At 38.5% G+C, this 17,762-nt stretch overlaps 1 protein-coding gene across 2 annotated transcripts in view; it reads right to left on the bottom strand.

Annotated features, from left to right (window-relative positions):
• Positions 1 to 17,762, bottom strand: part of pdss2 (decaprenyl diphosphate synthase subunit 2) — a 93,264-nt gene that overhangs the window by 19,559 nt on the left and 55,943 nt on the right. For both annotated transcript variants that reach the window (XM_023951525.1, XM_023951526.1), the window contains one exon: positions 17,396 to 17,594. In XM_023951525.1, coding sequence (XP_023807293.1) covers positions 17,396 to 17,594 — 199 coding nt within the window. The remainder of the gene's footprint in view (positions 1 to 17,395; positions 17,595 to 17,762) is intronic.

The following is a 17,762-nucleotide window of genomic DNA, read 5'->3' as shown; positions in this document are numbered from 1 at the left end:
TCTTTGATCTTGTTCCGGTCAGTCGTTAGCGTGTTAGCTTTAGCATGGCCACATTAGGTTTATTCCCTTCGGTCTTCAAAAATTACTGGCTTGTGCAACTTTCCAGTGGACTTAAAAGCAAGGCAACAGTGGTTGAATGCAGTTGGCATTGGATCCAGAGAACTGTCTCCTGGTGATGGGATTTGCAATGAATGTTTCACTCGGGATAGTTTGCTAAAACTTTATCCTTATTAGCTTTGATGCTAGCATAATCCGACACCAGTCCCTATGTTTTATTTTTTATTTTTAATTTGTCTGAAATGAATTATTATATTTCTTTTACAGAAATTTTTTTGCATGTTTAAGTCTGTTTTAATGTTCTAAAGTTCTTTTTACAAGCTTTATGCTTTGTTCGTGGTAAAAGCATTCCTCACTTTAGATGGGGTGCTTCAAAACAATTAATAAACTGTTAACAAATGCTAATAAATATCTTACTAGAACCCAAAACAATACTTCTTAATTTGTTAACAAAGGTTGTTAATAAATCTTATTAAGCTTATTAACACTGACAAATCTGTTAGGCATCTATAATGCCAATAAATGTATTATTAGCATCTTAAAAACATCTTAATAATAATGCTTGTAAATGTGTTAACCAAGTAATTTAATAAACCTTATTAGACTTATTGTACTAATAAATGTCTTACTAACAGGCTAAAAATTCTATTATAATGCTTGTTAATGTGTTAACAAAGCTTGTTAAGGAATCTTAATCTAAAGTGTTACCTTTTCTATAATTATGACTTTGGTGTGCCTTCTTAGTCTCTCATTTTGACATCAATTTTAACTATAACAACATTAGTTTAAAGCCAAATTTTGGAAAAAAAAATATGAACATAACAGACAAAAAATATATAGAAAATGCAATAATTTCCTCTGATTTTTTTTAAATGTATTGCCATCATTTTTCAGTTATCTGACATGTTAAAAATCTAACAATAATGACAAAACTAAGTTAACTAAAACTAAATTACCAAAACTACAAACCCATTTTGTTACTTCAAAACAAAACAAGCACAAAAGAAGGTTAAAATGTGACTCTGGAGCCTTAGACTAAGACAAAAGCTTTGCTAGTGTTTGTCTCTCAAAGGCTGCAGTTGCTTCGTTTCTCTTGCAGGGGGCATCCACGCCTGTGTTTTAACATCCTACTTGAGTCTGTATTTATTCAGACAGTAAAAATAAGTGAAGCTGACGCATCCTTTATTTACAGCCACTAAAGGGAAGAGCCGAGTAAATGAATGAAGTTATATTAGGGACTCAGACTCTCCAGAAGCCTCCCAGATGTCCTCTGCTCATCAGAAGCATGTGGTGACGCTGGCCGCTCTGTTAGCCTCCAGGGCCATTTGAGTAACTGAAGGTACCAGGGGAAAACACAGAGGAAACTGGAGCCTGGCCCATAGAGCTGAAAGGACAATGTGCCTACAGTATTACCAGATGTGGTGTCTCAGCCTGGCCTGTCTAGGGAAGAGGGGAGCCAGAGAGGGCTTTTTTTGGAAAGTATCAGATAAGCTGCCTCCCCCTTACTCAATTCCCAAATCTAGCCAGATCGTCTTTTGCCGACAGGTCTGCAAGTAAAGCGGAGTGTGTGTGTGTGTGTGTGTGTGTTTGGGGGGGGGGGGGGGGGGGGGGCGCTGTAGGAAACCAGAGCTGAACTGTGAGATTATTTTACAGTTTATACAAGTAGCAGCAAAGGTTTCCTCTCAAGGCCATGACATATAATCTCTGATGTGCTCATCGAGGTGGTGGTGGGGCAGGTTTATGAGAAAAACCTTCAAAATCTTGAACTCCATCTGTCGATGTGGTGGAGGAACCACACACAAGCTGCAGGAGGATGGATGGAAAAGTTGGAAGTTTGATTACCAGCTGTGACAGTCGCTGTCACATTAGTCAAAACTCCAAACACCCAATTGTGATGGAATCTGTGACCAGCCTCAGAGGCTCCACAAACATCTGTGGCTCTTCAGCTTTGATAAAAAAAATGCTAATCATAAATGCTTATATTAAAGTCTTAAGTGTGGATTCATATCCCAATATGTAAACCTAAACATAAATTCTGTCACTTTTTTAGTCTTTTGAGTAATATCCAGGATTTTAAAATCCTAAACTATACTGAAGAAGCACAAAATATTACCAAGTATTGTTGTCCATTATCTAGTTGAACAATTTTTATAGATAATATAAGACAAAACTACCTTACTAGTAACTTTTTAGTGAGATGTAACAACTTGTTTTAAGACAATAAATCATAAATATTATGCAGTCATTTAATCTTGAAAACATTTTATCTCGCCAATATATCTAATGAAATAATTAACTCATATTTTACAAAGAGTACAGACCAAAGGTTTGGAAACACCTTCTCATTCAAAGTTTTCTTTATTTTCATGATTATGAAAATTGTAGATTCACACTGAAGGCATCAAAACTATGCATTAACACATGTGGAATTATATGCATAACAAAAAAGTGTGAAACAGCTGAAAATACGTCATATTCTAGGATCTTCATAGTAGCCACCTTTTGCTTTGATTACTGCTTTGCAGGGCTGCATGGTGGCGCAGTGGTTAGAGCTCTAGCCTCACAGCAAGAAGACCCCCGGTTCAAGACCTGAAAAACACATCAATGGGGGACCTTTCTGTGTGGAGTTTGCATGTTCTCCCCGTGCATGCGTGGGTTTTCTCCGGGATCTCCGGCTTCCTCCCACCGTCCAAAAACATGTTTCATAGGTTAATTGGCAACTCTAAATTGTCCCTAGGTGTGAGTGTGAGAGTGAATGGATGTGTGATTGAGGAAATTCTACCCTGCGACAGACTGGCGACCAGTCCAGGGTATCCCTTGCCTACGCCCAAGTGGCCGGGATAGGCTCCGGCAACCCCGTGACCCCGAAAGGGAATTAAAGGTAAAGAAGATGAAATACTGCTTTGCACACTCTTGGCATTCTCTTGATGAGCTTGTAGAGGTAGTCACCTGAAATGATCTTCCAACAGTCTTGAAGGAGTTCCCAGAGATGCTTAGTACTTGTTGGCCCTTTTGCTATTCACTCTACGGTCCAGCTCACCCCAAACCATCTGGATTGTGTTCAGGTCCGGTGACTGTGGAGGCCAGGTCATCTGGCGCATGTAACCCTGACATGCTTTGCAGCTTCGCCCCTTCCACTGATATGTTGTAAAGTTCTCGCGAGATTCTGGGCTTTATGAAGGGGGATGCGCAGTCAGTTTTGTTTACGGAAGTCAAACGAGCTGTTACTGCATGCATGAGACGCGGACAGGCGGCGAAAAGCGCCATGCAAAAGTGTAACAGGGAACTGGCCAGGTTCTACCGTGGATGGACGCTGTTCGGCCTTAATTTCAGGTCTTCCCAAGCTGACATCTTGGCAACATTGGACTGGGCGCTAGGAGCCATTTACACCTACACCCTCCATATGTCGATGTGATGGATTTACATTATGAACTTTGCTTACGCTGAACTTCTTGGAACCGGATTAATGAACATTTGGAGGATGGACAGCAGATGCACTGCATTAAACTGACAGTTTTTTGCTTTTTTTGTTATTTGCTGTTGTATACCAAATATGAATATATATTCATTCTCTGCATCTTAGTGTCGCCTGTCATCATTCAGCACTTCCTCTGAGACAAACTTTGGCCCTTCACACTAGCTTAAACTAGAGTCTTGTGAGATTCTAGTTAACTGGCTACACGCAGCACCCCATCACTCTCCTTCTTGGTCAAATAGCCCTTACTCAGCCTGGAGGTGTGTTTGGGGTCATTGTCCTGTTAAAAAATTAATGATGGTCCAATTAAACGCAAACCGGATGGAATAGCATGCTGCTGCAAGATGCTGTGGTAGCCATGCTGGTTCAGTATTCCTTCATTTTGGAATAAATCCCCAACAGTGTCAACAGCAAAGCACCCCCACACCATCACACCTCCTCCTCCATGCTTCAAGGTGGGAATCAGGCATGTAAAGTCCATCTGTTCACCTTTTCTGCGTCACACAAAGACACGGTGGTTGGAACCAAAAATCTCCAATTTGGACTCATCAGACCAAAGCACAGATTTCCACTGGTCTAATGCCCATTCCTTGTGTTCTTTAGCCCAAACAAGTCTCTTCTGCTTGTTGCCTTTCTTTAGCAGTGGTTTCCTAGCAGATATTCTACCATGAAGGCCTGATTCACACAGTGTCCTTTGAACAGTTGAGATGTGTCTGCTGCTCTGCTGCTAGAACTCTGTGTGCCATTGACCTGCTCTCTAATCTGAGCTGCCATTTCTGAGGCTGCTGACTCGGATGAACTTATCCTCCACAGCAGAGGTGACTCTTGGTCTTCCTTTCCTGGGGGGGTCTGCATGTGAGCCAGTTTCTTTGGAGCGCTTGATGGTTTTTGTGGCTGCACTTGGGGACACTTTCAAAGTTTTCCCAATTTTTCGGACTGACTGACCTTTGTTTCTTAAAGTAATGATGGCCACTCGTTTTTCTGTACTTAGCTGCTTATTTCTTGGCATAACACAAATTCTAACAGTCTAGTTAGTAGGACTATCAGCTGTGTGTCCACCTGACTTCTGCACAACAGGGACAGGGCACACCTGTGAAGTGAAAAACATTTCAGGTGACCTCTAGAAGCTCATCAAGGAATGCCAAGGGTGTGCAAAGCAGTAATCAAATCAAAAGGTGGCTACTATGAAGAATCTACAATATGACATATTTTCAGTTGTTTCACACTTTTTTTGTTATGTATATAATTCCACATGTGTTAATTCATAGTTTTGATGCCCTCAGTGTGAATCTACAATTTTCTTAGACATGAAAATAAAGAAAACTCTTTGAATGAGAAGGTGTGTCCAAACATTTAGTCTGTACTGTATAATTTTGACAACTTTATCCTTAAAGGTGTATCTCTAGCCTTTGTTTGATAGGTCTAGAAATAAAGATAGATGGACTTTTGAAGCGCCTAAAATGAGATACTTTTTAGCGGAAAAGTACAAGCATGTGTGTACACTACACTATATTACCAAAAGTATTTGCTCACCTATCCAAATGATCAGAATCAGGTGTCCTAATCCCTTGGCCAGGCCACAGGTATATGAAATCCATCACTGAGGCATGCAGGCTGTTTTTTTTTCAAACTTTCAGGAGCTCAGTAAACTCCAGCGTGGATCTGTCATGGGTTCCACCTGTGCAACAAATCCAGTCATGAAAATTCCTTGCTCCTAACTTTTCCACGGTCAACTGTTAGCTCTATCATAACAAACTAGAAGAGTTTGGAAACAACAGCAACTCAGCCACAAAGTGGTAGGCCACATCAACTGCCGTAGAGGGGTCAGCGGATGCTGAAGCGCATAATGCAAATAGGTCACCGACTTTCTGCACTGTTAACAGCTAAAGAGCTCCAAACTTCATGTGACCTTCAGATTAGCCGAAGTACAGTATGCAGAGAGCTTTATGGAATGGGTTTCCATGACCGAGCAGCTGCACCCAAGCCACACATCACCGAGCGCAATGCAAAGCGTCTGATGCAGTGGACTCTAGAGCAGTGGAGCCGCGATCTCTGGAGTAATGAATAGGGGTGTGTATTGGCAAGAGTCTGGCGATACTATACGCATCCTGATATGCGCCCCGTGATACGATACGTATCCCGATATTTTACCGAAACATGTTTTCTTTCTGTTTTTTTAAATATGACTTTGGAAAAACTCAACCTGAATTTTAATGGGTTCCACTGTAATAAAATGGTCAAATTCGGTTTAATGATCACAATGTTAAGCACTGCAATTGTATCTCATATATATGTTGTGTTTACCAAAGCAAATTCATAGTGCTTTTATTTTAGTAAGTTAAAATATAGAAAGGGAACAGTCAACATTGTCTGATTTCCAAAAAAATATATTTTTCAGTCTAAGAAAAAACAAAGAATGAATGTTCCTTAACCAATAATTTTCTATTGGGGAAATAAAATGCTGTTTAATTTCAGCATTGCTTAATGTAGCTTCTCGTGCTTTTAAACAGTTCAGGAGTCTAAATGGGGCTTCAAAAATAAAGGGTGGGGGGGGGGGGGGGACACACTGATTCTTTCCAGAAACAATAAAGTATGATGATGAGGCAGCATGACAGAATGAAGGAAAGTTGCTTTAATGTGACAAAAAAGGGGCTTTTTTTACATATCTGCTCTGTTGCACCATTGCTTGCAGCCACGCTTCTCACACACAGAAGTAACTGGTAACGCTCCTCGCCACGATCTGACGATGTCAGCCTTTTTTTCAGAGCATTGTACACATCCCTTTGATCCATCAGGTCGCTAAACTAGAATCCATTGCCGGGAGGTTCTGCAGAACTTTGGCCTGCTTTGCTAGCATGTTAGCAGATACTAAGCGCATAATTAGCCGCTGCCGTGCTTCACTCGTATTTATCTGAGCCGCTAAAAAGCACCACAATCCAGGTTTTTATATCTTACTGGCAGCAACATGTCACAGAGTTTCTGTTTGGTATCCATTCCAAGTAAAAACGAAGTAGTTCATGTCTCATAACAACAGAACAAGCTGCCTCTGGCTGCAGTCTTCCTGTTGTTTTGTGCAGAGTAGAGCTGCTATAAGAGGCTCCACCAACATCAGTCAGTGTGTGACCTCACCAATGCGCTTTTGGAAGAATTATCAAAAATTCCTATAAAAACACTCCTCAACCTTGTAAACAGCCTTCCCAGAGTTGAAGCTTCAATAGCTGATATCATACTGAACTCTATGAGTGGAGTTAGAATGAGAGGAAGACCGCAAATGGGATGGACAGAGGGTGTAAAAAGAGCGTTAAATGCAAGAGGGATGACTGTGGTGCAGGGGAGAGAGGCTCCTCAGGACAGGGATGGGTGGAGAGAGTTTGTGTATGAATGAATGGATGGGTGTGGTAGAGGTCTGGTCTTGGGATGAAGCGGCAAGGGGAAACCAGCCTTGGCTGAGGTCCTGCTGTGGAGGTGCCAACACTGGAGTGTGCAGCTGACCCTGGTGCAGTTTGGTGTGGCTTAGATCAGGCCTTAGACCAGTCACACACACACACCCCAACAACCCCACACACGCGCGCACACACTGAAGGAGGAGGGTTTGGGGAAGAGAAAGAGGGAGTTAAAATTGTGTGCCCTGTCTAGGCTACCCCACCTTGGTGGGACACAGCCTGGGTATATAGATAGATAGATAGTTAATAGCTAATTTTAAGATAAAATTTAGTCTTAAAAGGTCAAGACTTCACAACATATTTTGAACTAATAACATGGTAGTAGACAAATTCTACTACTTCTGTTGGCAGATTTTTTCACTTATTACAAAGGAAAAACATTGTATATTCTATTTAAACGTATCTTAAGGGGAGCAAAATTTTAAAAGAGGAAGCCTAAAAATAGGGAAAGAAAACACTAAGTTTAAGAAGAAATTCTCTGGAAAGTAGACAATGGTCTAGCCCATTGTTTTTCAACCAGTGTGCCGCGGCACACTGAGAAGTTAGGAATATGAAAGATCGTAAAATACTTTTTTCTTTGTGTTTATATTTCTTTGTATTTTATTATCACAGACACTTTGACTTTGAATGACGGTACCGCAATTTAGCTGCAACTAAAGCTGTTTTCTTAAAAGTCCCGCCCCTTTAACTGTCTCCGCCAATCATTCTTGTGGCCTTAATCACACGTCATCAGTGGTTAAAGTCTTCACTTCCTTGTTCTGATCTAATCAGAAAGTCTCTCATTTCTAACAAAAATACCAGCTAAAGCTCGTCTTTAGGGGTGTAGCTTTCCACAGAATCCGGTATCAGACCGTGGAACAAGTGAACAAAACAATGAAGCTCGGAAACGCTAGTCTTTCTGCGTTCGGCAGATTTTTTGCACTACATCTCCCATGATACATTGGGTTAAAGTGACATCGTCTCGGCGCACAATGAGTCTATCCTCTTAACGTCTTGAAACAACAAAGAACACACATCAACCAGTTTCAAATATTTTAACTCAACTTTTATTACATCTTTTAGAAAAAAACAGCTCCAGCTTTCTTCCAGCTTTTTCAGCCAAAATTATCACAAAAATGCATGTGAGATTGCGGAGGGGCTGTAGATCATTACAGACTATGAGTTTCTCCTTTTTTTTTTTATGGATGCTGGTGGGCCGCGAGATTTCTGTCAAGGTTAAAGTGTGCCGTTGCTTGCAAAAGGTTGAAAAACACTGATCTAACCATGCAGCAAGCCATTTTTACTTGGCAAGAAATCTCATAACATATTAAAATCTAGTAATAAGGAGTTCCACACAAGTATTCAAAAAGGAAAAAAAATAAGCTAAAAAGGCTAATGGAAGGATTTAAAACTAAACGCTACACAGCCCAATACGAATTTTTTTGCCAGTTCCACACAAATGATTAGTATTTTTGACTGATTGTTGTTCATTTTTGTCACAGTGGCTAAAAAAAACTAGTTTAATAAGTGGTATTAACCCATTTTAGAACAAAATGTCAACTAACTGAAAATAGGATTTTAGGACAACATGACCCATCTTATTAAAACCTCATAAAATCTAAAACTAGCACTTATTCTTGAAACAATGTAAATTTTACGGAGCAGAGAAAGTGCAGTAACTCAGTGTTGTGATCATATTTAGCTGTTCTGTGTTGTGTCAGCTGTTCTGGCAGCGAATGCAGCAAAATTATGCAATGAAAGAAAGGATATAACTCAAGATTTTTTTTTGTCTTTTCAAACTATGAGGACAAAACATTTCTCCAGGTTTGTTGGAAGTACAAGGCGAGCCCAACTTCAAAAATTGAGGAGCTTATTTTTTTTTACCATGTTTCAACAGGTTTAAATTTGTGTAACCTTTTTTAAAGATTAGCTGTGCCAAAATAGAAAAAAAACATCACATTTCAATAGTTTTTTGTTTGTATTTGTGTTCCAGAGATAATCAAACTTTTTTTTTGTTCTATCAAAGTGCCCCAAATTGTCAAACAGCTCAGTTTGCAAAATTATACTTCTTTTCAATTCCCTGAGGGAGCAATGAGCTGCAGTCACAACCGCACTCAGGAACTAAACTGCAGCAGGACAAGAAAAGGCAGCAAGAATTCCAGAAAATAATTGGAGGGTTGTTCCCAACAGGTGTCCTGTTAGCTGCTTAGACTAACAGAGACGTTGCTCTACCTGGAGCCATAGATCTAATCACACATGCAGTTCCAGAAGCATCTGCAAACACACCTGGGGGTGAAGTTATACTTGACATCCTGATGTTTTGTTTTTTTAAACTGCATTAATGGAATCAGTGCACAAATTATACTAATGCAGTTCAAATGCTGTAATAACTAAATATACCACTATAACTTTATAAAATATACAATTTATTGCATAGTGTTTTTGTTTTACAAATTTAAAGGGTAATATTTTGATTAACAGAGCAACAAATGTTGATCTATATTTGCAACAATAAGATTTAGAAGACTTTTGTTTACTTTATGCACAGACTTAGGCAAGAATTAACAATATTTTTCTGCAACATTAATGCTTGTACAGTACAGTACAGTATCAGACCTAAATATCATTCATTTAACAACAATAGTGTGAAAACCTGTTATGAGAACAGAAAAGTATTTAGCATACTTTAATCTAAGCTGATACTTGGCACGATTGTCATCCTCTTAAAATGGGTCATTTCCAATTGTTACACCTTTTTTTGTCGTTGCAATCAAAATGAACTACAATAAGGTAAATAAAAACTCAAAAAATACAAACCTTTTCTGTAGAACTAGCAAACAAAACTTTACTGGATTGTATAATATTCATCCATTCATTTACCTTATTTTTCCCTTTTTTAATGCTTGTGTGGAACTCTTTGTTTCTAGATTGTAATATCTTATAAGATTTCTGCGACAGACTGTCGACCTGTCCAGGGTGTCCCCTGCCTTCGCCCATAAGTGGCCTGGATAGGTTCCAGCAGCCCGTGACCCCGAAAGGGAACAAACGGAAGAAAAATGAATTGATTTCATGTGAAGTAAAAATGCTTTGCTGCATGGACAGATCATTTTACTACGTTCTAATAATTTTCTTCCTCGGATTAGTGTTTTTTCTTATTTTTTAGGCTTCCTCTTTTTGCAGTGTCATAGCTGACAGGATTAACTATCTGTTTATTATCCTGCTTGAAGAGAAACTAAATATATTTGTTTTTCTTCTAATGTGAAAATATTAATGTACAAAAAGAAAACTTGACAATTTTGGCTCTAATATAAAAAATACTCTATTAAAAACTTTAACAAATAAATGCCTAATTAAGTATTACTTTTAAGTACAGGCATAAAAACATTATCCCAAACTTTCTTCCTAAAATAACTGTAAAGGGAGACCAATAACAAACTCTCCTCACTCAAACCTTTAAATTTTCCAGAGTTTGGTTCAGCTTGTGAACAACTAAAAAACACAGGATTTCCTTTTCCTCAAACTAGATCTAAAACATTAAGATGAAAGTCTAAAACTATGTGCTGATGTGCTGTAGTTTGTACATCAGCTGTTTAAACTGCAGTTGCAGTTACTCACAATTGAGTAACTGCAACTGCAGTTTGCATGCTCTGTATGTGTGTGTGAGTGTGTGGGTGGGTGGGGGGTGGGGGGGCTTCCCCAGATTGTGTTTACGTTGTCCACAACATTATTCACAAATAAATAATAATTTAGCCCAGGTATGCAGTTTTCTGACCTTGAAATGAATAAAACTAAAAGAAAAATGTTGTAAATGGTCATTTCAGTCAGTATGCTAGCATACATCAGTTCTTCAATGTTTGGTTTAAGAGCAATTCTAATAGATCAAAGAAAACTCCCATACTTATAGAATTTGGTGTTTACAGCCATTTTTCTTTACCATTTCCTGACATTACAAAAGCACTGAGCAAATAATTTCATCTACTTCAAGTTTACTTCTTACAATTTTGAGGCAATTTGGGGTCAGATGTCAAACAATGACCTGGGATTTGAACTCCTGAAAAACTCATTTAGAAGACAGACATCCTAAATAATAATAGAGGGTGCATGTAGTTCTGGGAAGAAGCTTCCCGCCCACCACAGAGCAGACAAACCAAAAGGGTGAGAGTAAAAAAGAAGTCTTGCTGAGTGTATGATGGGATTGGTTGGGGAGGAAGGGTTATTTTAATCCACTCAAGCAACCGCATCCTGGCAGAGCAGTGTGATGACAGCATCTGTCAGCAACAAGTTACCAGGCAGATATGATCTGTGGCGCATCTATGGGAACCACCACCAAACAGGCATCCGAAGCTTAAAACGTAATCTGAGGGATTCTCGTGTTGTGCATTCTGCTGGTGTCTCCTGATCCAGTACACAAAGCAGGCTTGGGACCATCAACTCTCTAATGCTTGATGAAGGGCGGTGTGCAAAAATCCTTCCAAAACTGGGACTTTTACATTTTTGCATTGTCTTGTGTTTTATGTTACATGCGATGACCGCAAACTCTCGGTTAAAGAGAGGCAATTAAATAAAATTAATAGGGGTTTTACTTAGAAGAAGAAAAAAACAACAACTTATTCCAGAAATTGATTAACTTTGAAAATAATTCCTGTATGTTTTTTTGTGAAAACTACTGATTGTTTTTCATTTAAAAATGTATACCTTCTTCTTTTTTTTTTTTACTTGTCCTGTCCAACTGCTGAGCAAGCAGACCAGAGCTGAAGGCCTCTTGTGTTGGACAGATTGTATTGTTACAATGGGGTTTATTTGAATACACCCCTTCTGTATCTGAGGTTAAGCTTTATTTATAATAATTATATTTATATGCATTCCTTGTTGGACCGGACGGAAAAAAGAAAAGACAGGGAGAGAGTGGGATGTTAGAAATGGAGGATATGGGGGGGAGGGGGGTGATAATACAGAGTTATAACAGAATCAAAACAAAAGAGTGTCATAAGTAAAATGCACATACACACCTATTAACACCAAATTTTATACCTTCTCCAAAAAAAGTTCCACTGTTGTTAAGTTAGTACCACAAATGCATGCAACTTACTATTAACATGTTTAAATTAAATTTCAATAAGAATAATTAGTTGTTAGTAGGCTGGTAGAAGATAGAAGCTGGGGAAAATATGGTGCACTGGGGTTTTGTTCTCTATTCTCACTTACTTCTCCTCTCCTCTCCCAGGAAGGACATCGCCTGTTCTTCCTGGGAGAGGATCTTTCTTTCATGTGGACATCCCTGAGATTTCTTTTTTGTTTTCCTCGAATCAAGTTTTTTTTTTTTTTTTAGGAGTTTTTCCTTACAGAGAAGGGTCTAAGGGCGAATGAACCAGTTTAGCTTAGTCTGTTTAGTTTAGTTTAGCAATTACCTATTGTATTTTAGGACTGATTTCATGATCTCATACAATTACCGGTATGAATCCCATTGAGACAACTATGTTGTAATATTTGGGCTATATAAATACAAATTAATTGAATTGTTCTAAAAGAGCAATTTTCATATTCAAATTAGATTGGTTATTAACACATTTTGAAATCAAAAACTAGAACTGAAAAAAACAGTTGATATTATGAACTTGTGAGTGATAACAAGCCTTGATAATAGCAGCAAACAGCCTTATTAGCTGGAAAGTAAACGATAAAGTCACTCAGACAAAAATAATATTAATAATAACAATAATTATAATAATAGTCAAGATTTGACAGAAGACCAGTATTGCATTGGTCTGTAAATACATTTAGAATAACTCTTACATGATATTTTGTAAAATCATCCAAACTGCCATTAAAATGAGGTTCACATTTGAAGTGAAAGTAACTGTAGTCACATGATCCTCACAAAACAGGAGCCTGCAGATTTAATAAACTGGCTAAAAAATATTTTTTCATCTCTCCAGCTACATTTCTTGTTCAGGGAAATTATTCTAGAATGTGTTCGTATTGGCTTTTTCAGTGTTTTAATATTTGATCATCAAATTGCATGCATAGAAGGAAGTGTTGTCTCTCAATGAAAGTAAATCTGCAGCTTTACAAAAGATTTTCTGGCTGTGCAATAATTGTCGTCTGGTTTTGCTGATTTGCCTGTTTTTGTAAATCATAAATAAATCTAAAATATATTAAAATACAACTGTAGATATTTATTGTACTGCTCCTTAATATTAACTTATTTCACCTACTGCATAGAAATTTGGGGGAATAATTATAAGAGTTCACTACATCCTATCGTTTTACGGTACTTCCAACACGAGCTATCAGAATTGTACATAAAGCCAGCTATCTTGATCATACAAACAATTTATTTACCGTTATTTCCGGGTTATAGAGCGCACCTGATTACAAACCGCCCCCACTCAATTTTAGGAGGTTAGACCACTATTTACATACATAAGCCGCAACAGTGTATAAGTCGCATATTGTTACCAACACGATCAGCCCGTCAAGCTTTGGTCTCATCATCTGCCAAACAGCATACACCTGACTTATGTTCACAAGTTATGTTTTTTGTTTTTTTTTAACTTATTGACAATTGAGGTATCATGCATAAAATAACAAAGAGTAACCATATTATCAACATTACATCCCTCAGTTATGGTGAAAAAATTTAGACGCGCGATTCCCCACTTCCCATGAGTCTTAGGGGCTTAAGGCGGGGCTAACCCCCAGGTCGCAACACTGTGTTGTGCGTGTTTAAAAAGAAGCAGGGAGTGGCAGCGGAAGGAGTGGAGAACGGGAGAGCAGCTCTGTACAGTAAACCCTTGTTTTTCGCGGGGGTTACGTTCCAGAAAGAACCCGTGATAGGCAAAAACCGTGAAGTAGAAACCTCTATATCTTTTAACAACTATTATACAATTAAATACTCTATTATACATTGAAAAGACAGAACAAACCATTTTACAGGCTCAAGCATTTGTTTCACCAATAAAAGTACCTTAGAAACGTTTTTTTCTACAAATAACTACTGTTCTGTACTGTCAAATAATAATTTTAATCATCAATGTGAACAGAAGGCTTCAAATCGCGGAGATTAGCCCCGCCCACCGCGACCCAAGAATTGTCATTATAAAATAATGATTAAAAAAAGTACAGTGGGACAAATAGTGACTCGGGTGTATTTAACTGCTCTAAGTCCAGACTGAGCCGCTGCATCCTGACTTTACTCTGCTGTGTTTTCTTCTTTTGCAGCCCGCGGTTCAGCTGCAGGTGTGTTTGTTCGGGGGAAGAAGAACATAGTGATCGGCAGTTGGTGTCGCTCTTTTTTCTTCTTCCCAAAAACATCAAAAACATCCTTATACACCGACATGCCAACATCAAGAGAATTTGCACGTACATAATGTAAATTTGGCAAGCTGTTTTACGTACGTGTACATATTACACTGCAACGTTATTGACGCACAGGTAGAGAAGAAGCTGAGTGACTTTTTAGCCAATCAGAATGCAGAACACAATGCACGATGCAAATCCGTGAAGTAGCGAAACCGTGAAAAGTAAACCTGTTATAGCAAGGGATCACTGTATATGGTAGTAACAGGGCTGGTTAAAAAAACAGACCAGTAAAAGAGAGCAGCGGTGACTTAAAGCGCGCGCCTCAGCGCGATCCGCACGCCTCTGCGGAGCTTGTGCGCCAAAAGTTTCCTTCCACAACAGTGACACACTGTTGCTCCGCGGACGCCTCTGCGGTCCGCCCTTGCCCCGCGGGCTCATTGTCTCTCCCTTCCTATCTTCTCCTCCCTGACACCCCTCGCGAGGGGGGCGCCAGGGAGGAGTGCTCCGTTCCCACTGACGTCCGGTCCCTCGCGGCTGCCGGTGGACGGGGTGAACCTCTGTGTCTCTGAGCAGAGCAGAGCAACCGGACTTAATAAGTTTTGTGTTTGAGGGGAGGATCCTTTGTTCCGGGAGGGGGGCTTCAGACTGCCATCTGTCCCGCAGCTCTATGTGAACAAGCAGCTGAATTCAGGAGAACCATGTCTCCATCTCACACAGCAGCTTTGGGGCGGTGTGTGAGCTTTTCAAAGTAAAATTCCGCTCAGTCCTTAGAAACTGTTCAAACAATCACATGGATTTGTGTTTCCAGTCATGTCCCGACAAAATAAAGGCTGATGATATTCCCACATATTTACATGCAGCCAAGATGCAGATTGCAGCTTTTCCCGCATGGATTTATGTTCATCCAGGCTAAATGTTGTTGTTAGCGCCTGTTAGACTTCACCTAGCCGTACTTCCGGCTTCGTTCTGCCACAAAAAAGCACTGACCACACGGATTAAAAATAAAATGATGAGCGAACAGGTGCTTCATAATAACCATAACAATAATAAAAGCACGTTTAAAAGATCATCTCGTATATTACAGAGCTGCTAATAGATGGGCTTGTGTCAGTCTGAGGTAAATTCCCTCCTGAGCATGCGCTGTATTGTAGTGGCGGTCACATGCACGTTGGGTCTAATGGCACCAAAGGATTGTGGGATGCGGCTGGGCATGTGTGTTTCTTTTTGTTGAACCATGACTGAAGTGTTTAAGACCTGAAGTGAGGTCCATGCTGTTTGGCTGCTTAGAAGTGTGTTGAAAACAAAATGGTTTGCTGCTGGAAGTTGGTTCGTGCATTCTGCCCATGCTCCGAGACGAGACCGAAAGAGCGCTGTGTAATCCTACGAGTTGTGTAATCCTAAAGGGGGGATTCCAGCTGCTTGCTTTGGCTCTTTCTGTTATCTTCTGTTTAATGAAAAATTGCAAGCCCCTTTTATTTTGATTTGTACTTTTTGCTTCCCTGTAAACATATTTTTTTCAAGTTTAAATGATAAAAAAGTTCAATCTTAAATTTGTGTTTAGTGTCATATGATCATTGGACTGTCATAATGCACAAGAAAGTATATTCTTTTATATAATAATCTGCATTTGCAATATTCAATTTAAATTTTATTAAAATAATTTATCAATTTTAAATGAAATATTTGGGTACTTTCAAACAAATAATAGTGTTGCTAAAACATTTTTTAAAATTATGGTAAATGGCATAGTAAAATCTTGTTTGTTTATGTAAAATTATTAAGTGTAGTAACAAAGAAGCATTCATTACGGTAGAACATGATTTTTTTATGTGCAATAATAATGTTGGCACAACATGTTTTTTTTAACGCGCAACCAATGTCCATGTTTTTTTTTATGTAAATCCAAGAGCTCTATTTTTTCAGTGTAGAAAAAGAATCAACAGAATGTTTTTATCCATTTCTTCAGAGTAAAAAACTTTAAATATATTGGTGCTGCTGTGTTAAATGTTTGAGATCAATTTATATTTCATATTATTTTCTTGACTGAATTATTTTACTCTACCAGTAGTTTAAATAAGGACTGACAGATTTTTTATTTCAGACACTTTAAACTTCTTTTCTGTTTTAGATTAGAACAGAGTTTCTGTGGCTAAATAGAGTAAATATTTGTTAAAAGTGGATTTATATTGATTTTTCTTTTGTTAATGTTAAAATATACAATTTTGGGTATACTTATACAATTTTTATAGATATTGATCTTATCTATAGTCACCGCGTCAAGTGTGTGTGTGGGGGGTGGGTATTTTCTTTTTCCTAGGGGGGGGCCTTGCAAAAAGTAATTGAGAAGCACTGGCCTAGTGGATGAAAAAGTCCTATTTTTTGGAAGATATCCATACTATTTTAACCCTGTATTTGTTTTATATGTGGATTTGTTTTATATAAAAAAAAAATATTTGATCTCAATTTTTGTGATTTTTGCTGTAAAAAATGACAGAATTTGCTGCTTCAAATCATGTCTTTGGACAGTTTCAGGTTTATTGGGGTGTTAACGTGTAATATAATGAAAAATATATCTGTAAAGGAAAGAAGTTGTATTAAAAAGATTGATATCATGCATTGCCACAAAAACGATTTTAAAGAGAAATTATTAGATGAAATTGTAAAGTAGAAAAAGAGGCACAAAAAGGCCCCAGGCTACTAAGTGTTAAGGCTGAGCTGCTGTGACCCAAAGGCCTGTTCCTGGTTGCTTTAATTCATTTGAATGATTGAACAACAGGCAACCAGGAACTGAGGAGCAGCAGGTGAATCCATCAGTACAGGGGGATCATAATTTGGTATTTCAAATATCAGCTCTGATTTGACAAGTTGCAAACACAATATTAAAAACAATATAAGGTCCTTTATTTAGAGAAAATGTTTTGTCAAGAAAAAGAAATGGTAAAAAAAAAAAAAGTCCACCTGCAAAAGAAAATGCAAGATTTATTATTATTATTATGATGGATGTCAAAATACTGCTCAGAGCAGTCTTTGAATTCTAATCTGCTAAAGAAACAAATGAGTTTTTTTTTTTTTTTTAAGAAAGGTTTGAGTAGATCCAAAAGCTTGTGTTGAGTTCAGATCTCACTAATGACAACTGTACCTCAGTATTGTTGAGCTGAGCGAGTCCCGTACATGCGTTTGCCAGCAGGAAGTCGCCACTTAGAACCGCCATCTTATTCCCAAATTCCATGTCCTTCAGCAGGCCGTCAGAAACGGTCAACTCCTTCAGGTTTACAACCCCACGATGCACCAAGAACGCTGTGTTGATCAGCTCTACGATTTCTGCCAGATTTCTCTGACTAGAGAACAAGAAGAGGGAACATTTTAAGAGGATTTAAAGAACTTTGGGTGAGAGACTTTTTACTGAAATCTTATAAAATACTAGTTTGTTAAAAATGCATCAATAAAGGAAGAGTTTTTCTCTTCAGCTTCAGCTTAAATTCAGCAGACATGTCAGACATCTCACC

Source organism: Oryzias latipes, chromosome 22, assembly GCF_002234675.1.
Source record: "Oryzias latipes chromosome 22, ASM223467v1".
In the NCBI taxonomy this organism is placed as follows: domain Eukaryota; kingdom Metazoa; phylum Chordata; class Actinopteri; order Beloniformes; family Adrianichthyidae; genus Oryzias; species Oryzias latipes.
This window is presented reverse-complemented; position numbering and strand designations above follow the sequence as displayed.